The 23,603-nt window shown below is 42.0% G+C and overlaps 2 protein-coding genes and 1 long non-coding RNA gene across 7 annotated transcripts; 2 read left to right on the top strand and 1 right to left on the bottom strand.

Moving 5' to 3' along the window:
• Positions 1-830: 830 nt before the first annotated feature.
• On the bottom strand, positions 831-6,662 carry LOC135291539 (uncharacterized). Of its 4 annotated transcripts, none has more exons than XR_010354352.1 (4): positions 6,110-6,662; positions 5,247-5,422; positions 4,720-4,792; positions 831-3,038 (listed from the first exon to the last, which is right to left on the bottom strand). It is a non-coding gene; the product is annotated as an uncharacterized LOC135291539 (long non-coding RNA). The 4 variants fall into 4 exon arrangements; XR_010354353.1 differs by having other exon boundaries at positions 6,171-6,662; XR_010354351.1 differs by having other exon boundaries at positions 5,247-5,383; positions 6,171-6,662.
• TMEM175 (transmembrane protein 175) lies at positions 1,857-18,805 on the top strand. 2 transcript variants are annotated; one of them, XM_064405806.1, is made up of 10 exons: positions 1,857-2,128; positions 7,315-7,353; positions 8,473-8,570; positions 9,680-9,731; positions 10,576-10,611; positions 11,983-12,066; positions 12,710-12,874; positions 14,158-14,236; positions 15,968-16,109; positions 16,646-18,805. In XM_064405806.1, exons 3-10 carry the CDS (start codon positions 8,527-8,529, stop codon positions 17,307-17,309), a joined length of 1,266 nt encoding a protein of 421 aa, XP_064261876.1. In that variant the 5' UTR covers positions 1,857-2,128; positions 7,315-7,353; positions 8,473-8,526; the 3' UTR covers positions 17,310-18,805. The 2 variants fall into 2 exon arrangements, with proteins under 2 accessions (XP_064261876.1, XP_064261875.1); XM_064405805.1 differs by lacking the exon at positions 1,857-2,128 and adding an exon at positions 6,797-7,026.
• A 1,341-nt stretch (positions 18,806-20,146) lies between these two features.
• Positions 20,147-22,436, top strand: ATP5ME (ATP synthase membrane subunit e). Its single transcript, XM_064405807.1, has 4 exons — positions 20,147-20,305; positions 20,452-20,506; positions 20,752-20,850; positions 22,297-22,436. Exons 1-4 carry the CDS (start codon positions 20,270-20,272, stop codon positions 22,320-22,322), a joined length of 216 nt encoding a protein of 71 aa, XP_064261877.1. The 5' UTR covers positions 20,147-20,269; the 3' UTR covers positions 22,323-22,436.
• Positions 22,437-23,603: the final 1,167 nt, after the last annotated feature.

Below are 23,603 nucleotides of genomic sequence, written 5' to 3'. Positions count from 1 at the left end.
GGGCAACAACACACCGGAGCACCTAAATACAGCAGTGTCAAAAAGCTGCCTAGGAATAACAATAGTTGTGTCTGGTCTCAAAAAACCTTGTCCTTCTGAGCAGCTCTACACTGCTGCTATACATCATGGTGAGCTCAGCTTCTCTAAATCATCCTTCACTTCTGAAAATGATGCTCCAAAACCTAAGCATGTTAAACAGCAAAGGTGGTGAAATGCAGGTACAACTTCACTGACAACAGAAGGATTTACAACTATCCATCACAAGTAAACTACATTCCTTACCAGACCACCAGCAAACATCTCACAAGAGATGTGTGTTCATTCTGAAGTCTTCAGTGTTAGGAAGAGGCACGACTTCACTTCAGGAGACTTCCCAGTAATGAGGTACGTGAGGTAATAAAATCAGTAATGAAGGCAGAGCATTTAAACAAATGAGACAAAGCCTACCCTCAAAAAAAAAAAAAAAAAAAAAAAAAAAAAAAAAAAAAAGATATCTCAGCTGCAATGATTGGAGAAGGTACAATCTGTGGCAATGCAAGTGATAGCCAGTGTGCTGCAACAGGCCAGCCACTAACAGGTAAAACCACCCCTCTGGAAAGTAATATGTGAAGAGGACTTAGTTGAAGCAAAAAGATCATCTTCACCTTTTTTGGTTTTGTCTTGTCTTTTTTTCTTTAAATCCTAGAAACAAAAGGTTTCAGCACATAACACCAAGAAACACCAGTTCTCCACAGAACAATGATTGCTTAAATGTTTGTGGAGAAGTGCAATAAAGAGCAAGACTTTAAACCGTGTGAATAATTATCACAAATGCCCTGTGAAAACTACTATCTATTTAATTGCCTTTATTTAGTTTCAGAATTTATTATGATACAGTAGAAAATTATACAAGCTATACAGAGATTTGTGTGCCTGGAAATATTTCAATTCTGTGTAATAAACACATGGTGAGGCCAAGTTAGTACAGGAAAACATTTGAATGAATAATTTCAGGCTCCTGCATCAGGAATTCATGTTATGTTGCATTCTAAAATACTTGTGCTTTATGTTGTTTCATGTTAAAAGGTGATGATGAATGAATGGCTCATCCTGAAGGACACCTCTATCCAAGTAGATGACAAGAAGATGATAAGGAGTATTTAGCATGAATTCACTAAAGGAAAATCATGCTTGACCAACCTGATTGCCTCCTACAATGGGACAACTACCTGGATGGATGAGAGCAGTAGATTTTTTCTACCGTGACTTCAGCAAGGATTTCAATACTCTCTCTCTCTGATGTGCTCATAAGTAAGCTCAGGAAACGGAAGCTGGATGAATGGATGGTGGATGGAGATCTGGCTGAATGGCAGATCCCAGAGGGTTTTTAATCAGTGGCACAGAGTCTGGTTGGAAGTCTGTCACTGGTGGTGTCCCCCAAGGTTCTATGCTAGGCCCAGTGCTTCTTAGCTTGTTCACTTGGATGAAAGGGAAGATGCTTCCTCAGCAAGTCCACTGATGACACAAAATTCAGAGGAATGGCTAATACCCCAGTGGGCCGTGCAACCTTTCAGAAGGACTTCAACAAGCTGGAGGAATCAGCAGAGAGGAGCTGTCTGAAGTTCAACAAAAGCAGATGCAGGGTCCTGCACTGTAGTATTGCGTTTATTTTCAGATTGTAATATGGTTTGTTCCGTGTACCCCTCTTAGTTGTAGTGGTTCTGCCCTGAGTCTCTCTCTCCTCGATCGCCCAGTCCTTCTAGTCTTTTTCCTCCCAGTTACCTTGACAACCTATGTGTCTTCCCCTAAACCCCTCCCTGGTGCCCTGTCCATCACTCGGTGGCCCAGCCTTCCCATCTAGAATCTTCTACCCAAGGCATCGGGTGATTGGTTCAGGGACTGAGGCCCCTCCCCACGCTCTCTCCTATTAGCTGTCCCATTATGTCAATCACCCCCACCTGACACCCCTCTGTTTCCCCATTGGCCGTTCACCCCTCTTTAAAAACCGATGTAAGACCTCAGTTTGAGGTGTTCGGACAACAGTTTCCCTGGAGCTTACTCGATCTATATTGTGCTGTCACCGAAGTCCATCTCCTGTCTTCTGTGGGTAGCAGCCCCTTCTCTTCGTCGCGGATCCTCGTCCCATAAGGCGAAAGCCTTAGGCGCTCTCCTGACAGAGCCCGGAATCGGGAGAGTGCCCCTGTGCTGCTGGCGGTGCTGGCCGCAGCTAGCTGGGGTTTATCTTCGAGGCCAGCCGCCACTGCACAGCAGCTACAGAGGAACAACACCAGGCACCAGCAGAGGCCCCAGCTGATCTGCTGGAGAGCAGCTCTGTGGAGAAGGACCTGGGGGATCCCGGTGAACAGCAAGCTGTCCATGAATCAACAGTGTATCCTGGGCGCCAAGAATGCCATTGAGATCCTGGGGTGCATTAGGAAGAGCATTGCCATCAAGTTGATGATGGCATGATACTGTCGGCTTTGCTCAGTCTTAATGAGGCACATCTGGAGTGCTGTGTCCAGTTCTGGGCTCCTCAGGAGAAGAGATACATGGAGCTCCTGGAGCAGGTTGAGTGGAGGGTGACAGAGATGATGAGAGGACTGGAGCATCTCTCTTAAAAGGAAAGGTTGAGCCTGTTAGCCTGGAGAAGTGAAGACTGAGATGCGATCTTACCGTTGCATAGAAATATCTGAACAGAGAGCGTCAGAGGATAGATCCAGGCTCTTCTTGGTGTTGAGCAATAGGACAAGATACAATGGGCAGAAACTGATGGACAGGAAGTTCCACTTGAACGTGAGCAAGAGCTTTTCTACCATGCAAGTAACTGTGTACTGGAACAGGTTGTCCAGACAGGTTGGGGAGTCTCTTTCTCTGGAGTTATTCATAAGCCATATGGACACAATGTTGCATAATGTACTCTAGGGGATCCTGCTGGAGCAGAGAGGTTGGAATAGGTATCTTCCAGTGATTCCTTCCAACCTTACCTATTCTGTGGTTGTATCTTACAACATACTGTCTTTCAACAAATACTCCTTAGTAGGGTATGCTGCAATTCCAACCTTGAATGTAAAAGGGAAAAAAAAATACAAAGAACATTCAATTTTTTCTGAGTGCTGCGTCAAGAGTATAGAAATATAGCAGAAAATAAACGCTCTGGCATTCCAGCTGGTCCTGGAAAGTCAGAGTATGGGCTAGGTGCATCTGGGCTTCATTTCTGATTGTAAACAACTAGGCACCATAAGTCTGGTAAGTTCAGTGAGATGCAGAGATAGTGTGGGTTACACCAGAAATCCAGCCACATTAGCAGTACCAGATTCACAAACAGTGTGGTTCATGAAGTCAGTGCTGGAAGTTTGGTTGAGCTCAAAAAGAACTTTCACAAATACAGATGAACCAATAGTGTGGTTTGTAGAAACAATGGTGTCCTGGTTTCAGCCCAGATCAGCAGGAAGGGGCATGGCCAGGAATCATTTGTGTTATTTGGTACCACCTTACATCACTGCCTGCAGTGGGGAAAAGGGACTTTCTGACTTCCAGGAGGAAGGGCATCTTTTGTTCCTCCAAATGCCAATCTGGCATTTGGAGGAACAAAAAGTGTGGTGGTGTGGGGAACCTATCCCACATTATTCCATCTCCCAGTCCAAGGTGAGCATTTTTGCATGCAAATTACCCTCTTTTCTTTTTACTTTTGTTTTTCTGTTGTTGCTATGAATGCTCATTATCATACCTTATCTCATTGCTGTTTCCAGCAAATTAGTTTTGTCTCAACCCAATTTTCACTTTTTGTGCCTTCAATTCTCAACTCCATTCCCAGAGGGGGAAAAGAGAGGGGAAGTCAAGCCAACTGCATGTGGTTTGGAAGAGCCTGGGTGGGGAAACTGAGTTGGGGAGTACCATTTCTAGACCACAACAAACAGGCTGTGGATTCCTGTTAGAATGCTGATGATAAAGGCAGTAGACCTAGAAAATATAAGTGTATAGGGTATGTACAAGTGTTCCAGGTGCTCCTGGGTGCATGCTCTGATGCAGCTGGAGGCACATATCTTACTAAAGAGATGTTCTTCTTGGGAAGAAGAGCCAGAGCCACTGGTCTTCATGGTAGGGGATTTCAAATGCCTATTTCCACTTCTGGGATAACTGGGGGTGAGACTGTTGTCAAGTATCCTGTTGCTTTTGTCTTAAACAGTGGGGGAGGGCAGACACAATATATAAATGAAAGACATTAAGAACTACAAGGAGAAAAACTGTGGGCTTAAACAAAATGGAACAGAACCAGTAGTGTCACTCCTTTTACTGCTGATTGCAGTGATAATGGTCATCCAGCAACAAATGTCATCCAGTCTGTCCTGGTGACCCATCATTCCCATCAGGTGGCTATCACGCCCATATAATCCCTTCACTGAATACCTCCCATCATATCTCATGGTTTTAGGTCTCATTCCTACATTATTTGTGCCATGGCTGCAGTCACTTCTTCAACTCAGTGCCTCCATCACACCTGCACATAATCAATTTTTTGGGGTATCCCTATAGGGCAATTCCTTATCCCTCTACTGAACAGCTCTTTCCATTTTCATCCATCCAGACGTTATGTGTAGCTGATGGATCATTACACATGCTTTTACATACCTGGCTATTATTAAAGTAAAACAGTCAATAGTAACAGAACAGTCAATAGAACAGAATAGTAACACAACAGGATGAAACAGTCTACTAAAAATGTCCACACCAGTGACTGACCATCTGAAAAGAGTATCCCATCGCTGATGCTCTTCATCCTTCTTCACCCATTCCAAGACACCATGTATTTCATCTGTATTATGATGGACACTGATCAGAGCCTTTTTTCAATTTTCATGGATCTAACAGTTGTTGTAAATCATCATGTCATAACAACTGTAATGTGTGATGAAAGGATCTGGATAATTAAGGACACAATTCTAACAAAAATACAAGCATGAATATTCAAGTGATTACTTTTATCTCTGGAAATATTATCTACAAATACATGACCACAAAGGGTTCACACAGAAATACATCCTTTTCCAATATGTCCAAATATAGTATCAGAAGTTGTCATGGATGACAACAAGCAGTTGTCATCAGGACTTTGAGCCATTGACCATCCAGAAGGAAGTGGTCAATGGCTCAGAGTTCTCCTGATGGACATCAGTAACAAGTGGTGTCCCTCAGGGGTCCACACTGGGACCAGTGTTATTCAGTATCTTCATCAGTGATACAGATAAAGGGATTGTGTGCACTCTCACCAAATTTGCAGATCATTCCCAGCTGACTGATGTGGTTGACGCACTAGGAAGTCTTCCAGAGGGACCTGGACAGGCTGGAGAAGTGAGCCCATGGGAATCTCGTGAGGTTTAACAATACCAAGTGCAAGGTGCTCCACCTGGATCAGGACAATTGCGGTGAATAAGCTTGCCATGACCTGAAAAGAGAAGGTGGGATTCTAGCACCTGAAGAGAGACTACAAGAAAGATGGAGACTTTGGGCAAGGCCATGTAGTGACAGGTCAAGAGCGAATGGCTCTAAACCAAAGGAAGGGTAGGTTCAGGTTATGTATTAGGAAGTTCTTTTCTATAAAGGTGGTGAGGCACTGGAACAAGTTGCCCAGAAGCTGTGGATGCTTCATTCCTGAGGTGTTCAAGGCCAGGTTGGATGGGGCTTTGAGCAATTGGTCTAGTGAGAGGTGTCCCTGCCCACTGCAGGAGGGTTGGAACAGTCAATCTTTAATGTCTCAACCCAAGCCATTGGGTGCAAATGCTTTGCACGAGACCATGTAGATGATGTCAGCTCTCCCCTCAGTGATCACCTCTATAGCCCCATTGCAGAAGGCCACCACACTCGGCAGACATTATTTACCCTTAATGGAGCCACATTGGTTGTCACTAACCACCTCTTTATTTTCCATATGCCTTACTATAGTTTCCATGGGGATTTCACCAGGAACAGAGGTGAGACTGACTGGCCTATAGTTCCACAGGTCTATATGTCACAAGATCACAGAATCACAAAATGGCTAAGGTTGGAAGGAATGTCAGCAGGTCATGGAGCGCCCTGAGCTCAAGCTCTAGACCCCATAGCACAGGATTGCATCCAGATGGTTATTGAGTACCTTCACTGAGGGAGACTCAACAATCTGTCTGGGCACACTGCTCCTGTTTGTGATCACTCACACAGTAAAGTAGTTCTTCCTCATACTCAGGTGCAGCTTTTCTGCTTGCTGGCTCTCATCTTATTGCTTGGTATCACAGAGAAGAGCCTATGTCCATCATCTTGGTACCAACACATTAGATATTTATAGACCTTCCTGAGGTTCCCCTCTCAGTCGCCTCTCCTCAAGGCTGACCAGGCCCACCTCCTTCAGCTCATCCTGGTGAGAGAGATGCTTCGGTCCCCTCATCATCTTTGTTGCCCTCCAGTGGACCTGCTCAGGGAGCTCCATGTCTCTCCCACACTGAGAAGCTCAGATTTGGACACAGCACTCCAGATGTGCCTCACCAGGGCTGAGCAGAGGGACAGGATCACCTCCCCCAACTGCTGACATGCTGTTCCCATTTTAAAACGGGAATTTGTTTGAGGAATACCAATTGCTTCTGTAAGAGTGATGCTTTCCTTTGCCTCTTCTGTTGATGTTTCCTGACCTGTCCTATGTGGAACACGCTGTCAGTGTCACTGGATTCAGGATGTTGTTATGCAAAACGGAGAGGTAAACTGGAAGGCCATTTAAAGGCGTGACTGCCGCTTCAGCCGCTGGGCGCCCAGCGCCACGACCACTCACGGTATTCACCGCGTTGCTTCCGAGCAGCCTTCCTCCGCCCCACGGGGACAGCGGGCGGCTCCCGCCGCTCTGAGGCGAGGCGAAGCGCCGCCCCCGCCGCCGCCGAGCGCAGCGGGGCCATGTCGGCTCCGCGGGCTGCGGCGCGGCAGCGCGGCCCGGCGCTGGGGCCGGAGCCGGGCAGCAGCACGCAGACATCGCACCGGCTGCTGGCCTACAGCGACGCGCTGCTGTCCATCATCGCCACCGTGATGGTGAGCGCCCGGCGGCGGCAGGGAGGCAGGGAGGGAGAAGGCTGGGGCAGCCGCGGCTGGTCCCGGCTTTCCGGGTCGCGGCCGTGCCTGTCCGGGGGGCCGCCGGTGCCGCCCGGCTCCGGCCGCCCTGCTGTCGCGATGTGTCCCCGGAGCGGGGCGGCGGGGCCGGGCCACGGCCCGGGAGCGGCTGTGACTTCCAGAGCTGCTCCTGAAGGTTGTGTGGTTTTAGGGAAGTGGTCAGCAGGGAAAAGAAACGTCATGTGCTAATAAAACATTTTGTTATTTCAGATTTTGCCGGTGGCTCACACGAAAATACATCCCGACCAGGTATCACGTGCGGTTTGTTGTTTCATGTGTCCTCGCAAGTAGATCTAACATGCTCGTTCAGCTCCTAACATCCTAGTTTAGTACAACCGCCTCACTTCTTCACTTCGGGTTACAGGCTTTCAAAAGCAGAAGCCATTAAGCAGCATGAAACCTAACATAAATTTCGCATAGGGCGAGGAGATAGTGATTTTCGGGTGTAAAACTTTTCGATTAACATTTGTGTTATATGCAGGTGTTGTGACATACAGCCTGAATGAGCTGGATGTTGCAGGCCATAGATTATAACTAGTTACTTTTCTATTAGAGATGACTTGCCCATCTGACCAAAACATCTTTCAGAAAAGATCTGGTCTTCTTGGTAATAAACCATCACTGAGAGAAGCCAGTTATACAGCACAATCTGAATGCTAGTTTTAAAGTCATGTTCATAATAAATGTAATTTGAATAAACAAAGGTGGAAAAAGAAGACTATGGAAAATAAATTAATTCTGAGAATACCCAGGAATTTTAGGAAACATAAATAATTTGAGAAAGTTTACAGGTTTTTTCTTTTATCATTATTTATTTTTCTACTCTTAAATAAACCTAAATCTTAATTTAAGAAGCTCAGATGAGATCTGTAACACAGCAAATATACTATATGAGTCTGTTTAAGCCATTGTATTGGTATTTGCAAAATTTGCAGAGGTTAAGCCCTCTCCTTTCTCCTTTTTAACAATCGTCACATGAAGCCTCTGCGATGCTTCTGCTATGGAAGTCAGTGCTGTGAAAGTAAAAGAGGCATATTGTGTCCAGTCCTCTGAAATGCATTACTATAGTAACAGTGATGAGAGAACGCATAAATGAGTAACAAGGTGAATAGAGCATTGGGAAGCCCTTTTACAGGCTGATGAGATGTGCTGATACATCAAATGCTGTATTTCAGCCTACTTAACAAGTTCCTAAGGAACGGTTTTCTATTCAAGGTACTAAAGAGATTGTTGAATGGGAGCTGCATTCTTGGGAGGCATTTTCCAAAAATACATTACATTGCTATACATCTTTTCTTCAGATGTTGGTAAAAATTTTGTAACATGACATTTATATTTTGTTTCCTTGGGTGTCACTTTCTGTTTCAGAAATTAGGTGAAAGTGTTCAGCAACTTCTTCTAGCAAAAATTGCAGTCTACTTGATGACCTTTTTAATAGTCACAGTGGCATGGGCAGCTCATGTAAGGTAGGAACATAGTGTTTAAATTTAAAGTCAAAAGCTAGAAAGTGCAGGAGATAACCATGTCTCTGATGTATTTCTGTCTTGCTGCCAGAATTCTGAATTGTCTTTTGTTGAAAAATATTAGAAACTCATTGTAAAGAAGTGCTACCCTTAGCAGTGAAAAGCTACTCTTACACCACTGCCATAGTCATACAGAGAAAAACAAGGATTCTGTATCTTTTAGAGTTCGTTTTTATCTTACCTTGAAGGCTAGATGGAATTAGACTTCTAATTCTACTGAAAAGACATGAATTTGTAACTTGCATGCTCTACAACAAAAGAACTGGTATAGTACAGCTGGCCTAAAACTCAACTCTCTGTCCTCAGCAGTAGTTGTCACAAAGTCAGTTGTAATATTGCAGGTTCTATACTTCATAGAGCTGTGGACACTCCCACCTGCTATGTCTTGGTGCTTAAAAATAAATTGGCATGCAGGCATTATACTGGAACCAAGGCAGTTTTTTTTTTAAATTTGAAATTTACAAATGTCACTATGCAAGTGGATTGGCTGGATTCCAATAAAGGTGTGCAACCTGTAATTCAGTATTTGAAGCTGATACCTCACATCCATTCCTTTTCCACAGCACTTTTCTTTGCTTGTATAAGTAAAGAGTGAAGTATAAGTAAATGTTGAGGTACAGTCTCAGGTTTTGTGGAGGGTGATGGGTGCTATTCATTCTAAGTGACAGTTTTGTGAATTAGGAGTTTCATTAACAAAATCTGGGGATACTTGCAAGGAAAGCTTTTTCTTTGTGTGGTGTCTCTTCAGGAGAAATTTTTCTAAGCCTTAAAATTTTGAAAATACTCTGCCATTCAAGTAGAAACCAAGTTCTTAATAACTGCTCCATGATTGTACTTGATTGTATCTCGCTTTTAAGATTTTTCTAAAAAATTACTTTCATATTTGAGCTACACGAGTTTTGGTGGCACCTGGAATACTTGTATTAATTCTGTGGCAAAGGAAATTGGGTTCCCCCATACTATCATAAATGTATAATTTATATGTAGTGTTGTAAAATACATGTTGTGAGTTGGCTTGTTCATGATAACCTTACTTTGCCTTACCTTGACAGGTTGTTTCAGGTGATAGAACATATAGATGATGTCCTGGCACTTCTAAATCTGGTGAGTCTTGTCAGACAAGCTGGATGGCTAACAAGCAGATACAGGTCACTTAAGTGTGTCTCTGAATAGCCAAAGGTTTCTACATTAAATAGCATAACTGACACATTTCCAAGTCAGGAAAATACAAAGATCTTTAGTTTCACTGTGACTGATTGATAAATAACTTGCTTTTAACTTGCAAATGTTTTACTGTAAACCAGAAGAAGCTCTGCAGCAGGTTAGTCTGAAGTTCATCTGAGAGAACTGAGTGTTTTGCAATGTTGCTTTAAACTCTGTTCTCTGAAAGTGTGCAACCACACAGTTATTCTAATTTTGTTAGTAAAAGCACTGTTGGAGCTCCATGAGATAAAACTAAAGGAAATTATTTTAGAATAGCCGAAGGCATCTAATTCTTACCTAATGTAGCTTTCAAAGCAATGTGTTTCTTTATGCTTTTGTTTGTTGGATTGGGTTTTTTAATTTTGCTTTTTTAGATGCAAAATATTTACAATTAGCTGTTAATGTTCTTGACAAATCAGAAACAACTGTTTAGAAGGTGTGGTATATTTAGCATTGCTACTTTAGAAAGAAGTCTTAAAAACCATAGCAAAACCTTTACCTGGGGTATTGGTAGACACAGGGAAGTGTAGGGTTTTCTACAATAATCTTGTACAATTTGCATAGAGAACATGGAAGATTTGTACAAAACCAGCCATTTGTTGTAGTCAAAACTGAGCAACTTCAGAAATGTGGGTGTTTTTCATTATGCAGCACAAGCATTTGATCTCCTTGTAAAATACAAAGCAAGCAATGCCCTTATTGAAGATGTGTCCAGAATGTTTCAAAATGCTTTTTTCTGTTTTAGGCTTGTATGATGATCATAACCTTCTTGCCGTATACAGTAAGTAATTTTCTAAAATCTGACATTTGTTTAAATTGCATAGTTTGTTTCTTCATTTATTTGGAAAGACTTTACCAAAGTATTCAGAAACCCAGGAAAGTGTTGTTGTAGTATAAACCCTGAATCTATTATCATGGTTAAGTGTTGCTTCTTTAAAATTCATGAAGCTATTTTATAACCTTCAAATACTTCATGTTTTAGACATGGCAGAAAATGGGTATTCTAAAAACAAAAATTACAGTTATGGAAAGTGATAGTATCATAGAGTAGTTTGGTTTGGAAGGGGCCATTAAAGGTCCTATAGTCCAACCCCTGCAAAGATCAGGAACATCTTCAACTAGATGAAGTTTCTCAAAGCCTCATCCAACTTCACCTTGTGTGTCTCCAGGGACTGAGCAACTGTGCCAATGTTTTATCATGTTCATGGTAAAAAATTTCCCATGATTTCTTTAAAAAAAACACATGTATTAAAGAAGGTCCAAGTTATCTGATACAAATTTTGGTAAGATAAATAAGACTTTGTTTCAGACTCCTCCTCATATGGTAGGACATTTTCCTTTTGTAATTTAGACCAAGTTTGTAGTAGCATTTCTTATTTGCTCTGCAAGGTTGATTCTGGCAGCTGAGGGTTTATGTTTAAAATCTGCACAATTTTTGGGCAAATGACCTTAAAAGAATATTTTCAAATGAATACTATATTAACAGAACAAAACAGTTGCTTAAAATGCATCTTGACTGTTGTGTGTTTAAGACAGGCACCTGTTTCTCTGTGGATATATATGTCTCACATTTAGTCTGCAAAAAATAAGCTGTGGTCAGTAAGACAATCTTTATCAGCAAGAGAACATACTTTTCATTATGCCTTAAAGCTGAAATTATTTTTGGAAAGCTGACCCAGGTTACCTTAACCGTACACCCTACTTTTCTTTTTTTTTTCCTTTTTTATCCTCCCCTAAAGAAGCTGCAGAAATTAATACAACAGGGAGCCATGGACATTGGCAAAATAAAAGATTCAAAAAGATATCCTAATACCAAGAATTTTCACAGCTATAACATCATGTCAACCAAAACCCGTTATGCTTTATGCTCAGGTACAAACCACTCTGTAATTATTATGGAAGCACAGTGCCAGAGTGGCTAAGGTTTAGCACTGTCGGTGTCAGAGCAAAACCATCTCTCCAGATACCTTTGGTTGGGATGCCTGCATTATTTGTGGCTAGAAATAGCATTTAAGGGAATTATGATGAAATGCAAATTATTGTGTAGATTTATGAATATTTTCAATATTGAATGGAGAGTGCTTCTCTTTCTCTACTGTTATTCCTGCATTGCTTCTTAATTAAGTACATGATCTTGTTGATTTTTTTCCAGTTTTCCTTAATGGCCTCCTTTCCAGGGGTACCTTTTGGCATCTTCCTGTTCAGTGTCTGTGCTGTTGTCATTGGCCTTATACAGGTATTGGAGCTATCCATTTACATTTTCACTTTTACATAGACTTTCTGATGTAGAACTGAAATTAAGCTTCTTAGTGAGTGGCATAAATTGCTAAATATGTTATTTGTATAGCATTGTTTTTCAAAGTTGTGCCCCTTATGATAATGCAGTACCTGTATGTAAGACAAAAGCTTACTGTCCCGTGAAGCTGTTTTATTCAAGTAAATCAGCTGATCTCAATGTTCTCAGAATTCCTTTCCCACTCTTTGTAAAAATGCCTTGGGGAGAGAACAATTGAGTTTTCCTGCTGATGTCTTTCTGAGCCATGCAGCAGTGGGTGAGGGAACACAGGTTTTCAGTCTCAAGTCCAGCAGCACTTTTCCTCCTGGTGCAGTGCTTTGTGGCTTTCAGTTCCTTCTTGCAGAGGTCTTCATTCCTCTTCATCAAGGATCAAAGGTCATGACAGACTCTGCAGAGGAGACTAAAATCTTCATATGCAGTGTATTGTCAAATCTCAGACTTTCTAGGATCAACTTTTCATATGGGAGTGAAGAATAAGCTTGAAAGTGTTTCAGAATGTGTTGATTTATGGTTCTATGTGTTATGTTTGAAATCCTTCATATATTTATATGTAATAAGTTCAGTAGTGCTCTTTTCCTTGCAGGCTGTGATAGTAGCATATGGATTCTATCACCCACACTTACTGAATCAACAGATACAGGAGTCTGAAAATCAGAATTTCTATAAACATCATATCTTAAAGATTATCCTAAGAGGACCAATTTTATGCTTTTTAGCAGCCATCTTTTCTTTTTTCTTTATTCCTTTGGTAAGTTCTCTCAGTTAACAGAAACCTCTGATGCAGCAGTTTGTATTAACTGTCTTTAGGACTGTGTATGAAAATAGTGATATCTGTGTTAATTATGCACGCTTTCTCAATTGCTGGTTCTAGGGTGTTTTTTGCATTGAATGTATTTAATCACATGTATCAACCTGTAACTTGATCCATGAGTTTGTATAGTGTAAAAAGAATGTTCTGCTAAAATATTTCTTGCTATTCCTGATTTTTTGTTTGTTTTAAGCAGGTCTTCTAAACTTTACATTAGTATCTTTTGCATCAGAAGTAGTTGAGGTAATACGGAAGCTTATGTGAAATGAACACCACGTTGCACAAACTGAAGAAAAGTGAATGCAATTGCTGCACTAACTTAGGGTGTAAGAGCAAACAGAAAAGGGAGACCAGTTAGCCCACCTGCGTCTCAAAACAAATAGTTTTGGCTAAGGCCTGTTTTTACATAGCCTTTTTCTCTTTCATCTTGATGTCAGTGAGTTGCTCCTACTTCTTAATAGCTTTAACTCTTTTCTGGAGCCCCTACTTGGAACTGAAATCTAGTTTTTGAATATATCCTGAGCTTCCATTTCTCTTGTTCTTTAGGAAAAGATGGATTTACCTGAATTTTGAGAAAGATTCCACAGGAATTGGTAGTATTTAAATAATCCCCAAGTTTGTTGAAATCAGGTTGAGAAATCAGGTTGCTCCTGATGAAAGGAGCAGTTATGAGTCCAAACATGAAAAGGCCTATTTTTATCTGAAAATGTGTTTTCCTCTTCTTCCTCACTCCATTCACTGTAGGTTGGTTGGTTGTTTTTAATATTAACAATGGTGAAATTAGTCTCCAAGTTGCTCCTATGCTTAGACGTGTGCAAAGCCTGTGAACCACTTAGGACGCACTGATGTGTTTTTGTGACACAAATAGTAGAATCTTAGAGTATCATGAATTGGAAGAACCCATAAGGATTATGTGGGATAATTACTCAAATTCCAAAGCAGTTATTCCTGTACTTTTTGTCAGGAGAATTATTTCCCTATTTGTTTTTGTTTGCTTCATTACTGGTACTATATTAACTAGGAAAAAGTAGTATTTGGTTCCACATGCATTATTCAGGAAGTGAATGAGCATTTCAACTGAGCCTTTTTCTTTTTGAAAGTCAAGATTTCTGCTTCTCTATGTTATTAGTTCTATGATTGAGAGTTATAGTTTCATATCAAATCTGGAAGGTAATTTATATTTTGATAACTATATTTAAACTGTTCATCTTCTTCTCCAACAGTCTTACATACTTCTTGGACTTGTAATAGTTTTTCCGCATCTCACTCGATTAATTACATGGTGTAAAAACAAAATTCTTGGTGAGTAACAAAATTCCTAGGCATATGCTCAGATTAGATTGTCAACATGTTATGCAGACGGCCCAGAATGAAGTAATTTCAGTTCTGCTTTCATTTTCGGTCTTGGAACATAGTGATTTTAGGGTTTATTGATGTGCTTCTAAACAATGTCTCCCTTGCTCCCTAGTTTCCCATAATTGTGATGAGATTTGTGTAAGGCACAGCACATTTAAAGATCATTTCCTATTGCAAAATCTTTCTGGTTTGTCCTGATAATGTGAGTGCATGCAGACACATGTAGGTATATGAATGACGGCTGCAGGCCATCTACCCCCTTTCCCTCCTCAAGAGGGAGCATGGAGATGGAAGAACATAAGCAAGCAAGCTCTATGCTTTTATCACTTTCTTCCCCGCAATGCTGAATAGTCACACATTTTCAAACAGCATTACACTGCACCTGTAAATCAAACTATCTCACAATAGTTAACTGTTCAGGGTATTACATCTCATTAATCTAACTGCTATCATCTAAAGAGGTGCCTTCACACACCTTAAGTTAGCCGAAACCCATGCTTCCTTCCCTCATGTGCTTTCTGCCCTCCTTGTGTCAGGAGTAACAATTGCACAACTATAGCAACCTCAGCTGCTCTTAAATCCTGCTGAGAAAGAGGTTGCCATTGCTAAAGTAAAAGGAGCAGGGGATATCATGCAACCTACTTGGCTGAAAAGTGCAGTGTCCCTCTGAGAGGGACCACAAAGCCACTGAATAGATAATGTCTTTGGAGCTGGTGCTCCCAAGCTGGGTCAGAAGAATAACACCTTTTTACTTCCACTGCTGCCGTTCAGACAAGTCTGTCTGTTTCCAGTGCAAATGTGAGCACACTCTTCATTCCCCCATGTGGTAGCAATAGCAGGGAGGCAGAAATGCTCTGAAAGGAAGAACGTAGACTCTCAGAGCCTGAGAATAAACACAAAAAAATGCTGTCCATGGTTATTGTGATGGGGCCACTGTGGTTTGCAGTCATGTCATATCTCTACCTCACCCTGTCACATGGCTGAAATATGGCTTTATTGAATTTCTTATGATTACACCGGCTTTGCATTCCTGTGGAACCTTAACCTTTTATATATATACCTGAAGCAGTGTATTTTGGCTAGCTAGGCACTTCTGAGTTCACTCTTTAGAGATGTGTTTGACATTTCCTGTAAAAGCTACACCTTTTGACAAAAGGCTTGAATTATTTTAAGTGGGGTGGGTCAACATCCCAGTTCAGCTCCCACAGTTTTTTTCAATACAGGTTTTTACTGCCATGTAGTCTAAGTTCTTCAAGCTGTCATAGAGGCCCTACAGCTGTTAGGGCTTCCTGAGGCACAGCATTTCATTTGTTTTGTTCAATTACAGCTTTGAGTTATTATTCATTTGGTGGAAATTGGTTGCCATACAGTTTAAAGGAAAGAGGTTTTTTGGGGTTTTTTTTGTTTGTTTGTTTGGGGGTTTTTTTTGTTTGTTTGTTTTTGTTGTTGTTGTTGTTGTTGTTGTTGTTGTTCCTGATGCACTTGTCTTGAAAGAAACATAAATTACAGGGAGAGGCACATATGCCAGAAAAAATTGAGTGACTGACGTGGATGACTGGCATCCTATTGTCTAAAGAAAAGTTTAGGCAGATGGGGGGAAAAGGAGGTTACAGTAGGTTGCTGAACTGCCCTATTTTATACTTATTTTCATGATTAAGCCTCTGGATTTGTTTCCAGGTCAGAGAGGTGAAGAGGAGGAACATCATAGCTTAGAAACCTTCACATTTTACCTCAGTGAGCCTCTGAGTAAGGAACGAGTAGAAGCATTCAGTGATGGAGTCTATGCCATTGTAGCAACCCTGCTCATTTTGGATATATGGTAAGGCTTTGTGCTGGTTCTTACACTTTGCCTTGTTAAATATATAAACTTTTGTCTGTGTGTAATATTTGAGGAAATAAAATTAATCAAACATGGTGTTTGACTTCCAAAATCTGCAGTGGTTACTTTAAAGTATGATTTTCTGGAAAGACACAGAGCGCAAACCAGACACTTCTGACACCCACATTCCAGCAGTAATGATCATCAGTGTGTGTAGTACATGTTGAGGTGTAGAGTCTTGAAGAACAAAGATTCATGTTTTGCTTTCAGATGAAAGCTTTTCATCAATAAAACTGTTTAGTCACTGTAGCAACTTTATTAACCCAAAGGAATGCCAACCTGTATTCAGATTTCCTTTTATATATAATTTCTTTGCAGAGCTGTTATTTGAAACACTGTTTCTAAATTAAAAATAAGAGAAGTACAGAGTGGATTCCTGTTGTTCACTCCTTTCTCAAAGAAGCATAATTTAGTCTTGCTCCAGATGTGTTTTTATAACAGTAATGTGCAAAGTAAACTAATTTTTCTCTCCACAGTGAAGACAATGTTCCTGATCCCAGAGAAGTTGAGGAGAAGTTCCATGGCAGTCTTCTTGAAGCTCTAAGTGAATATGGGCCAAACTACCTTGCTTACTTTGGCTCATTTGTTACAATTGGTCTCCTGTGGTTTGTCCATCACTCTCTTTTCCTTTATGTAACAAAAGCTACCCGGTTAATGGGACTGCTTAACATACTTTCCTTGGCTTTCATTGGTGGGCTTCCACTAGCTTACCAGCTGACCAGTGAATTTGCAGAAAAGTCTCACAATGAAATAGAAGCCATTCAGGTCAGCTGCGTTATCACTTTCTTTGCCAGCATATTTCAGTTTGCAATATGGACCACAGCCCTTCTCAATGAAGAGGAAACTTTGCATGCCTTTGCTAGATATGGTGGTAAGGAGCATGCCTTCATGTTTGCCAAGCTAGCTCTTTACCCTTGTGTAAGCCTGGGGGCCTTCTTTCTAACTTGCTTGTTAAGTGAGTTTAGCACAGCAATTTTCCATCTTATGCAGATTGTAATCCCGTTTGCTTTTCTTGCCTTGCGCATTTTTGTTAGAATTTCTTTAACTGCCATAAAATCTGTGATGTCTCTCTCCAGACGGAAGGTGGTGTTGTTAGAAGAAGAGGAGGCATGTTTGTCTCCAAATGAAACACTGTCCTAAATTTCCGCACAGTGCATGTGAAGTTACGAGATCAACTTCAGCTCCTCTGACTCGCATTATATTCGTGTGTGGATTATATTGATGTAAACCAAAGCCTGTATTGACCATAACTGGGGCATATTTATGTTTAAGCTGGCCATGCTCGAGACCCTTTCTCCAAAATCTGCTATTGAAAATATTGGATAAAGAGGGGATGCAAAGAAAAGCATGTTCCCCTTCTTTTAGGATTGCCTTATAGAAAAAAATGCTGCTTGACATGTAACTGCAGCAATGATTGATTAAGAAGTGCGCAGATACCCAGGAAAATGGCAGCCAAATACAGAAGCTGGTTGAGCTGTGTAAGAGAATGTGAGGCATGGAAAACATGGAGACATCCGGATTTCTGGATCATAGTGGAACATATGTGCGCACAAGTTAATGTTTTGGGTTTTTTTTCTTTTTAATGTTAAATTTTTTAATTTTTTTTTTCAATGGTCTGTTCTGCATAGTCACAAACAGGGGATAGCAGTTGGAAATCTAACTGTGTTTGAGTGGCTCTGTTTGAGTTTAGATGGAGTTGCAATTGTGATAGCAGTCTTCCAAGCCATCTGAACACAAGTTCTTTGGCCATATCTATTCTTTTTTTTTAAAGGGTGTAACAAGTGAAGATTCATGTGGCTTTGCGTCCAAGTTTTAACTAGCTTTGATATTTTCTGAGGGAAAAGAGCTCTGTGATTAGATGTAAGAGTTTTTCTGTTCTGCAGAAACTTCTCATCTGAAGTGTTTTAATTTCTCAGGCTTTTTTTGTTTCTTTTTTGTCTGGTAATGGAACATCCTTCTGTTATTCAGAAGGCATGGTGTCATATTCAAGGAGAGTATGAGACTGCAATGTGTGAGAGTTCCACATCAGGTAAGGGACTTGAGCTTTCTCCTGAGTTGTGGACAACTAAGGGTATCATGTGTCCATGATAAGGTTGATTTTTTTTTTTTTCTTTTTACGTGCAGCTGGATAAATATTGTGCTTTTCAAATCGTCTAAACTCTGGCTGCCCTAGAAGCCGTTACATTTCCTTTTGGCAGAGTGATTAATTTGTATCTTGAATTATCTTAGTGCCTGACAATTTTAATGCCATAATTAAGGCATTTGGGGAATTTCGTTGTTCATCATTAAATAAAAAAATGTGGCAAAATATGCCTGAAGAAATTATAGGTGAAAAACAAATATCTCGTTTCAGTTGAGATCAGTTTTGAAAGCACTTGTGCTTTTGTTTTGAAGCACCTTGATACCGATTATGTCATTGTGAATATTACATACTTCTCATGAAGAGTATGTTCAGCTATTCAAGGGGATTTATACCTAGTTGTGGTTAAATTACTTCCATTGTGTTGTGTATAGCAGTTTTTCTGATACTTAATAAAAGCACTTTTGGTTCTGTGTGGTTTCTAATGTGCAGCAGACACATAGTAAGTAGTAAATATGTGTATTTGTAATAAATTGCAATCAGTGAAAAAACAAAACTTCAAGCCGTTTATTTCTTCTCTGTAGGTGAACTTTAAGGTCAATGTCTGTAATTAAAATTATGTTAGATGGGTTTTTCCTACAAGATCACCAAGATCCCTTCCAACCTCAGCAGTTGTGTGATTTTTTTTTTTTTACAAAATATCAAAATGTTTTTAATGTGATGTAAAGAAATGTTGATTCTACTCCTCATGGTATCTGAAGAGAATGAAACCCAAAAACTGAATCTAGCCAAGGAGTTTAATTTCAGTGTTTATAAGGATGCTTTGTATAAAGCAATATATAAATACTACAAAGCACTGTATTGGCTCAATAATGCTTTTTTTAAATTACTAGTTTTTGATGTATGTGTGGGTGTGTTTGGTTTGTTTGTTGGTTGGTTTGGGTTTTTTGTGTTGGTTTGTTTCTTTTTTTTTTTTTTTGTTTACCCCACCTACAAATTGGTAATTTGTTTCGCAGAAAGAACCATTTTATTTTTGCTTACAGTCAAGATAGCATTATTCAACCCAAATTTGGTAATATCTCAGAACCTAAACCTCAGGACAAACATGGTATAAGACTTTGTATAAAGAGAGCTCATTTACCATCATTTTAATTTATTGAGAAACAAACTTCATTAATTTGAATTGTTCTTCTCAAGTAGGAAGATCATTCCCAAATATAACTGTAACTAGTTGTTCTTGATAGAATGCTAATGAGCACAGGGTTTTGTATCTATGAAAATTAAAGTGACATACAGTAATTACAATCCCAGAACCACAGAGTGAATGTCATTGGAAGGGGCCTCTGAAGACCATCGAGTCCAATCCTCCAGTTTAAGGTAGGGTTGGCTGGATGGCTTCGTTGCAGAGGTCTGTGTCCAGTCAGACTCAGCAACTGCACAGAGACACCATAACCACTTAATGACGGAATCATTAAGCTTGTAAGAGACCCTTGAGCTCATCCAGTCCAGCCGTGAATCTGCTGTTCAGCCAGCAGTGCACTGTAACCCCCAGAGCACTAAACCACGTCCGCTGCACCACATCCTCATGCCTCTTGAACCTCCAGGGATGGTGACTGCACCGCCTCCCTGGCCAACCTATGCCAATACCTGACCACGCTGAAAGTGAAAAAAGATTTCCAGTATCTTTTAAAAGGGCTCAAGAAAGGAAAAAAAAAAGGGGGGGGGTATCTTTTGTTCCATTTAAAAGGAATTTCCTGCAGTTCAGTCTGTGCGCATTTATCATTGAAAAACATGGATGAGATCCCCTCGACCCTTCCCACAGGCTGCCTAGCCGTATCTCGGCCAGCCCCTCCCTGAGGCGGAGACGCCGCGGCCGCGCCGCCGGCGCTCTCTGAGTGACGGGCTCGCCGACCCTCGGGAAGCAGACACCCGCGCAGCATTCGGCTTCCCGGTCACGGCTGCTCCCCGCCCCTTCCCGCCGCCGCGCTCAGTTCCGGCCGCTGCCGCCGCCGCCGCCAGGATGATCCCGCCGGTGCAGGTGTCCCCACTCATCAAGGTGAGGGCGCTGGGGGCACCGCCCGGGCTGTCCCGGGGGCGCGGGGAGGGCCGCCCGGGCCGGGCCGGGCCGGGCCGGGGGGCGGCGGGGGTCGGCCGTGCCTGTGGACTGAGCGAAGGGCGCGTCCTTGTCTCTGCCTCCCGCAGTTCACCCGGTACTCGGCGCTGCTCGTGGGGATGATCTACGGCAAGAAGCGATACGGTGAGTGGGGCGTCCCCGGCGGCCGCCCCCCGCTCCCCCGCGCCCGCCCCGCAAGGGCACCTTGAAATGTCCCGGCCGCCATTTCCCTCCCCCGGCCCGGGCACGGCCCTGCCACAGATCCCTATGAAATGTGCCTTTCTGCCAGCAAAAATGGCCCTTCCTCCTTTTTGATCGAGCCCGCAGGAGCGGAGCTTTCCGCTGGGGGTTCGAGAAGTTGTGTTTTAAAGGGATTGTCTTGATGGCAGACTACCTGAAGCCGATTGCTGAAGAAGAGAGAAGAATAGAGGCGGAGGAGAAAAAGAAACGCGAGGAACTGGAGCGCATTGCAAAAGAGCTTGCAGAAGGTAGTTCCTCAGTTTAGTGTATTCATCCCACACTGTGTTCCAGGTGTTAGGCTGCAGGACTGGTGTTCCACTGCAGTGCTCTTAGGAGAAACTGGGGCCTGCAGCTAATCCCCTTAGGGCCGCGTGGGGAGTAAATAGTACCGCTGTTTAATTATGCCTGCATTTTGGAAAGCTTGTTAGAGCAAGACCTAACACTTTTGCAACAGTCAGGACTTGTTACATGGCTGTGAGGAATAACTGAATTCTGTATGTCAGCTGTGGTGGCATGTCCCTTTTTCATCTGGATGTGCAAGCCCTTTGCTCCATGCAGTGTAGGAACCTCACAAATATGACTGAATATAGGGCATAGGCAACAGTACATAATTGCAACTTGAGATTTTTAAGGGGCATCACACATGAATTGTTGGAGGTCAGCTTGGTCTTTTTGTATTTTTCAGTGTGAGAGCTTCATTTGTTGTATCTCTCACATGAAGAGGGTGTGCTGAAGGGCATCACTTGCAACTAATTATTCTCATTCCCTTTCACCTCTGCTATTGCTGCTGCAGTATTCCTGCTGCAGCATTGTTTCCCTTGTCCTTGGGATTATTTCTTGTGTTCCCTGTACAGGTCTAACAGAGGATTCCTTCCCCGCATCCATACAGAGGAATATGCTTTCTAGCTTTGTTTCACCTAGGGTTTTTAGGAAGACTAAGAAGAATTTTAAGAAAATCAATTAACAACTCGGGCTGTTCTTGGTGCAGATACACACTCAGTAATTCTTTCCATGCGAGAGTGACATTTGCATTGTTCTAAACAAAACTAGTGTTGAACAAAACACTATCATTAAGTATACATACAGAAATTAAAATGTCTATGACTTACTGCAGATAAAACTTTTTGCCTTCATAAGCACATTATCTCTGTTGGTCATGGACTAAATAAATGGGTCTTTTAGATGTTCTCTAGATAGATGAAACTTTCTGTATTTTTGGAGGTGGAGGCTGTACTGTATGTAATGTTGTTAGGGCACCTAGTAAGGAAATTTTCTTGATTATTGCTTTAGCATGTTTAATCTGTTTAAAAGAGGCACATAGGTGACAGGTCTGTTGTTCCCAGCAAGGGGCTTGGTCTGTTTTTAAAGAAAAGCAGTTGTTAAACTCTTGTTATGTGCAGTGCAGTTCCTAAAGACTGTTCCTTAAAGATGGATGTACCTGCAGTGGTAGCTTTTTCTGGGCTCATTTGACTTGTCAGTTCAGAAAACTGTCTTTTACTACTGAGTAAACTTAAAAGTTTGCCATCACCCCAGAGCTGTGAATTACAATTCTGTTGAATAAACAGAAGTGGAAATCTTAAATGCTGGCCAGAAAGAAATTACTTAAAGATAGGCTTTGATTCCACTATGCTTTGTATGTTTTAGTTCTGCATGGGAGTGGCTTATAACCATGTTTGTGTTTTCTTCCCTTTTAGCAAGTGAAGATTCCATACTGAAATAAACAACAGACTTCATCTGAATTTCGCACATGGAAATACATGGCTAGGCTCTGAGCTGTTCAGTGGTTTTTGAACTCTGTGTGATACTCTATCAATAAAGTACTTACTACACTTCAGTTGGTATTTTTTGAGTGAATTACACAGAACAGCAGAAAAAATCAGGGAAAGAATGTGACTAGAAGCAGCTGTCATGTTCTAGCTATTGTTGCAACTGAAATACTCCACTCTATTCCCCAAGCAATAGCCAGTCACTACCCCCATTATCCACTGGTAATGATTGTGATCAGGAATACATAAAATTTTATATATATTGGCAGGTGGAGGAGTCTGGCAAGGCACTGCCTGAATCTGTTACTTAAATGGCTTGACTGGGGAGTTTCATGGAATGAGAATGTCAAGGGTTGGAAGGGACCTTTGGGATCCTCTAGTCCCAGCCTCACTGCCATGGGCAGAGACACCTCTCACTGCATCAGGTTGCTCAAGAACTTGTCCAGCCTGGCTTTGAACAGTGCCAGGGTTGGGGCACTGTTGCCTGGGCAACCTGTTCCAGTGTCTCACCACCCTCTCAGGAGAGAATTTCTTCCCAATATTTGATAGAAATTTCCCTTCTTTCAGTTTGTACCCATTACTCTTTGTCTTATCACTGCAGTCCCTCTCCAGCTCCCTTCAGATACTGCAGGGTTGCTAGGAGGTCTCTCTTTTCCAGGCTGAACACCTCCAGCTCTCTCAGCCTGTCTGGGGGAGATGCTCCAGCCCTCTTATCAATGTCGTGGCCTCCTCTGCACTTGCTCCAACAGTTCCACGTTCTTTATGGCTGGAGGCACCAGAGCTGTTCTCAGTACTCCAGGTGGGATCTCACAAGAGCAGAGGGGCCCTGGCCCTGCTGCCCATGCTGCTCTGGATTCAGCCCAGGATCCCATTGCCTTTCTGGGCTGGGAATGCCCATGGCTGGGTCATGTTAAGGTTTTCATCAACCATCACTCCCAAGTCCTTCTCCTCAGGGCTGCTAAAATCTTGGATGTAGTACTCTCTGAGCTTTCATGGAGGTTTCCTTTCACAGGATCTGGATATGCTGGTGGGACAAAGCCCCTTTACCGAGCACTAAGATATGCAATCCATCTGCCTGAAAGGTGGAGCTGGCATCCATACCCTCCCTGTGGCATTCAATGCCGTCTCTTTGAAGAACTGATTGAATGTTGAGTTGTTCCTGTTCCTCCTGTCTGGGAGGAGAGGAGCACTTCCCAGGCTTAGTTCAAGTCAGGCTGTGGCCAGCTCAGAAAAGA

This window comes from Passer domesticus, chromosome Z (genome assembly GCF_036417665.1).
Source record: "Passer domesticus isolate bPasDom1 chromosome Z, bPasDom1.hap1, whole genome shotgun sequence".
In the NCBI taxonomy this organism is placed as follows: Eukaryota; Metazoa; Chordata; class Aves; order Passeriformes; family Passeridae; genus Passer; species Passer domesticus.
This window is presented reverse-complemented; position numbering and strand designations above follow the sequence as displayed.

Excerpts from the sequence above, each read along its gene's own strand:
- TMEM175 (XM_064405805.1), top strand. The coding sequence starts at position 6,895 with ATGTCGGCTCCGCGGGCTGCGGCGCGGCAGCGCGGCCCGGCGCTGGGG. Across the intron at positions 12,875-14,157 it reads CTTTTTTCTTTATTCCTTTG|TCTTACATACTTCTTGGACT; the intron begins GTAAGTTCTCTC and ends CTTCTCCAACAG. Across the intron at positions 14,237-15,967 it reads GTGTAAAAACAAAATTCTTG|GTCAGAGAGGTGAAGAGGAG; the intron begins GTGAGTAACAAA and ends ATTTGTTTCCAG.
- ATP5ME (XM_064405807.1), top strand. The coding sequence starts at position 20,270 with ATGATCCCGCCGGTGCAGGTGTCCCCACTCATCAAG. Across the intron at positions 20,306-20,451 it reads AGGTGTCCCCACTCATCAAG|TTCACCCGGTACTCGGCGCT; the intron begins GTGAGGGCGCTG and ends TGCCTCCCGCAG. Across the intron at positions 20,851-22,296 it reads TGCAAAAGAGCTTGCAGAAG|CAAGTGAAGATTCCATACTG; the intron begins GTAGTTCCTCAG and ends CTTCCCTTTTAG.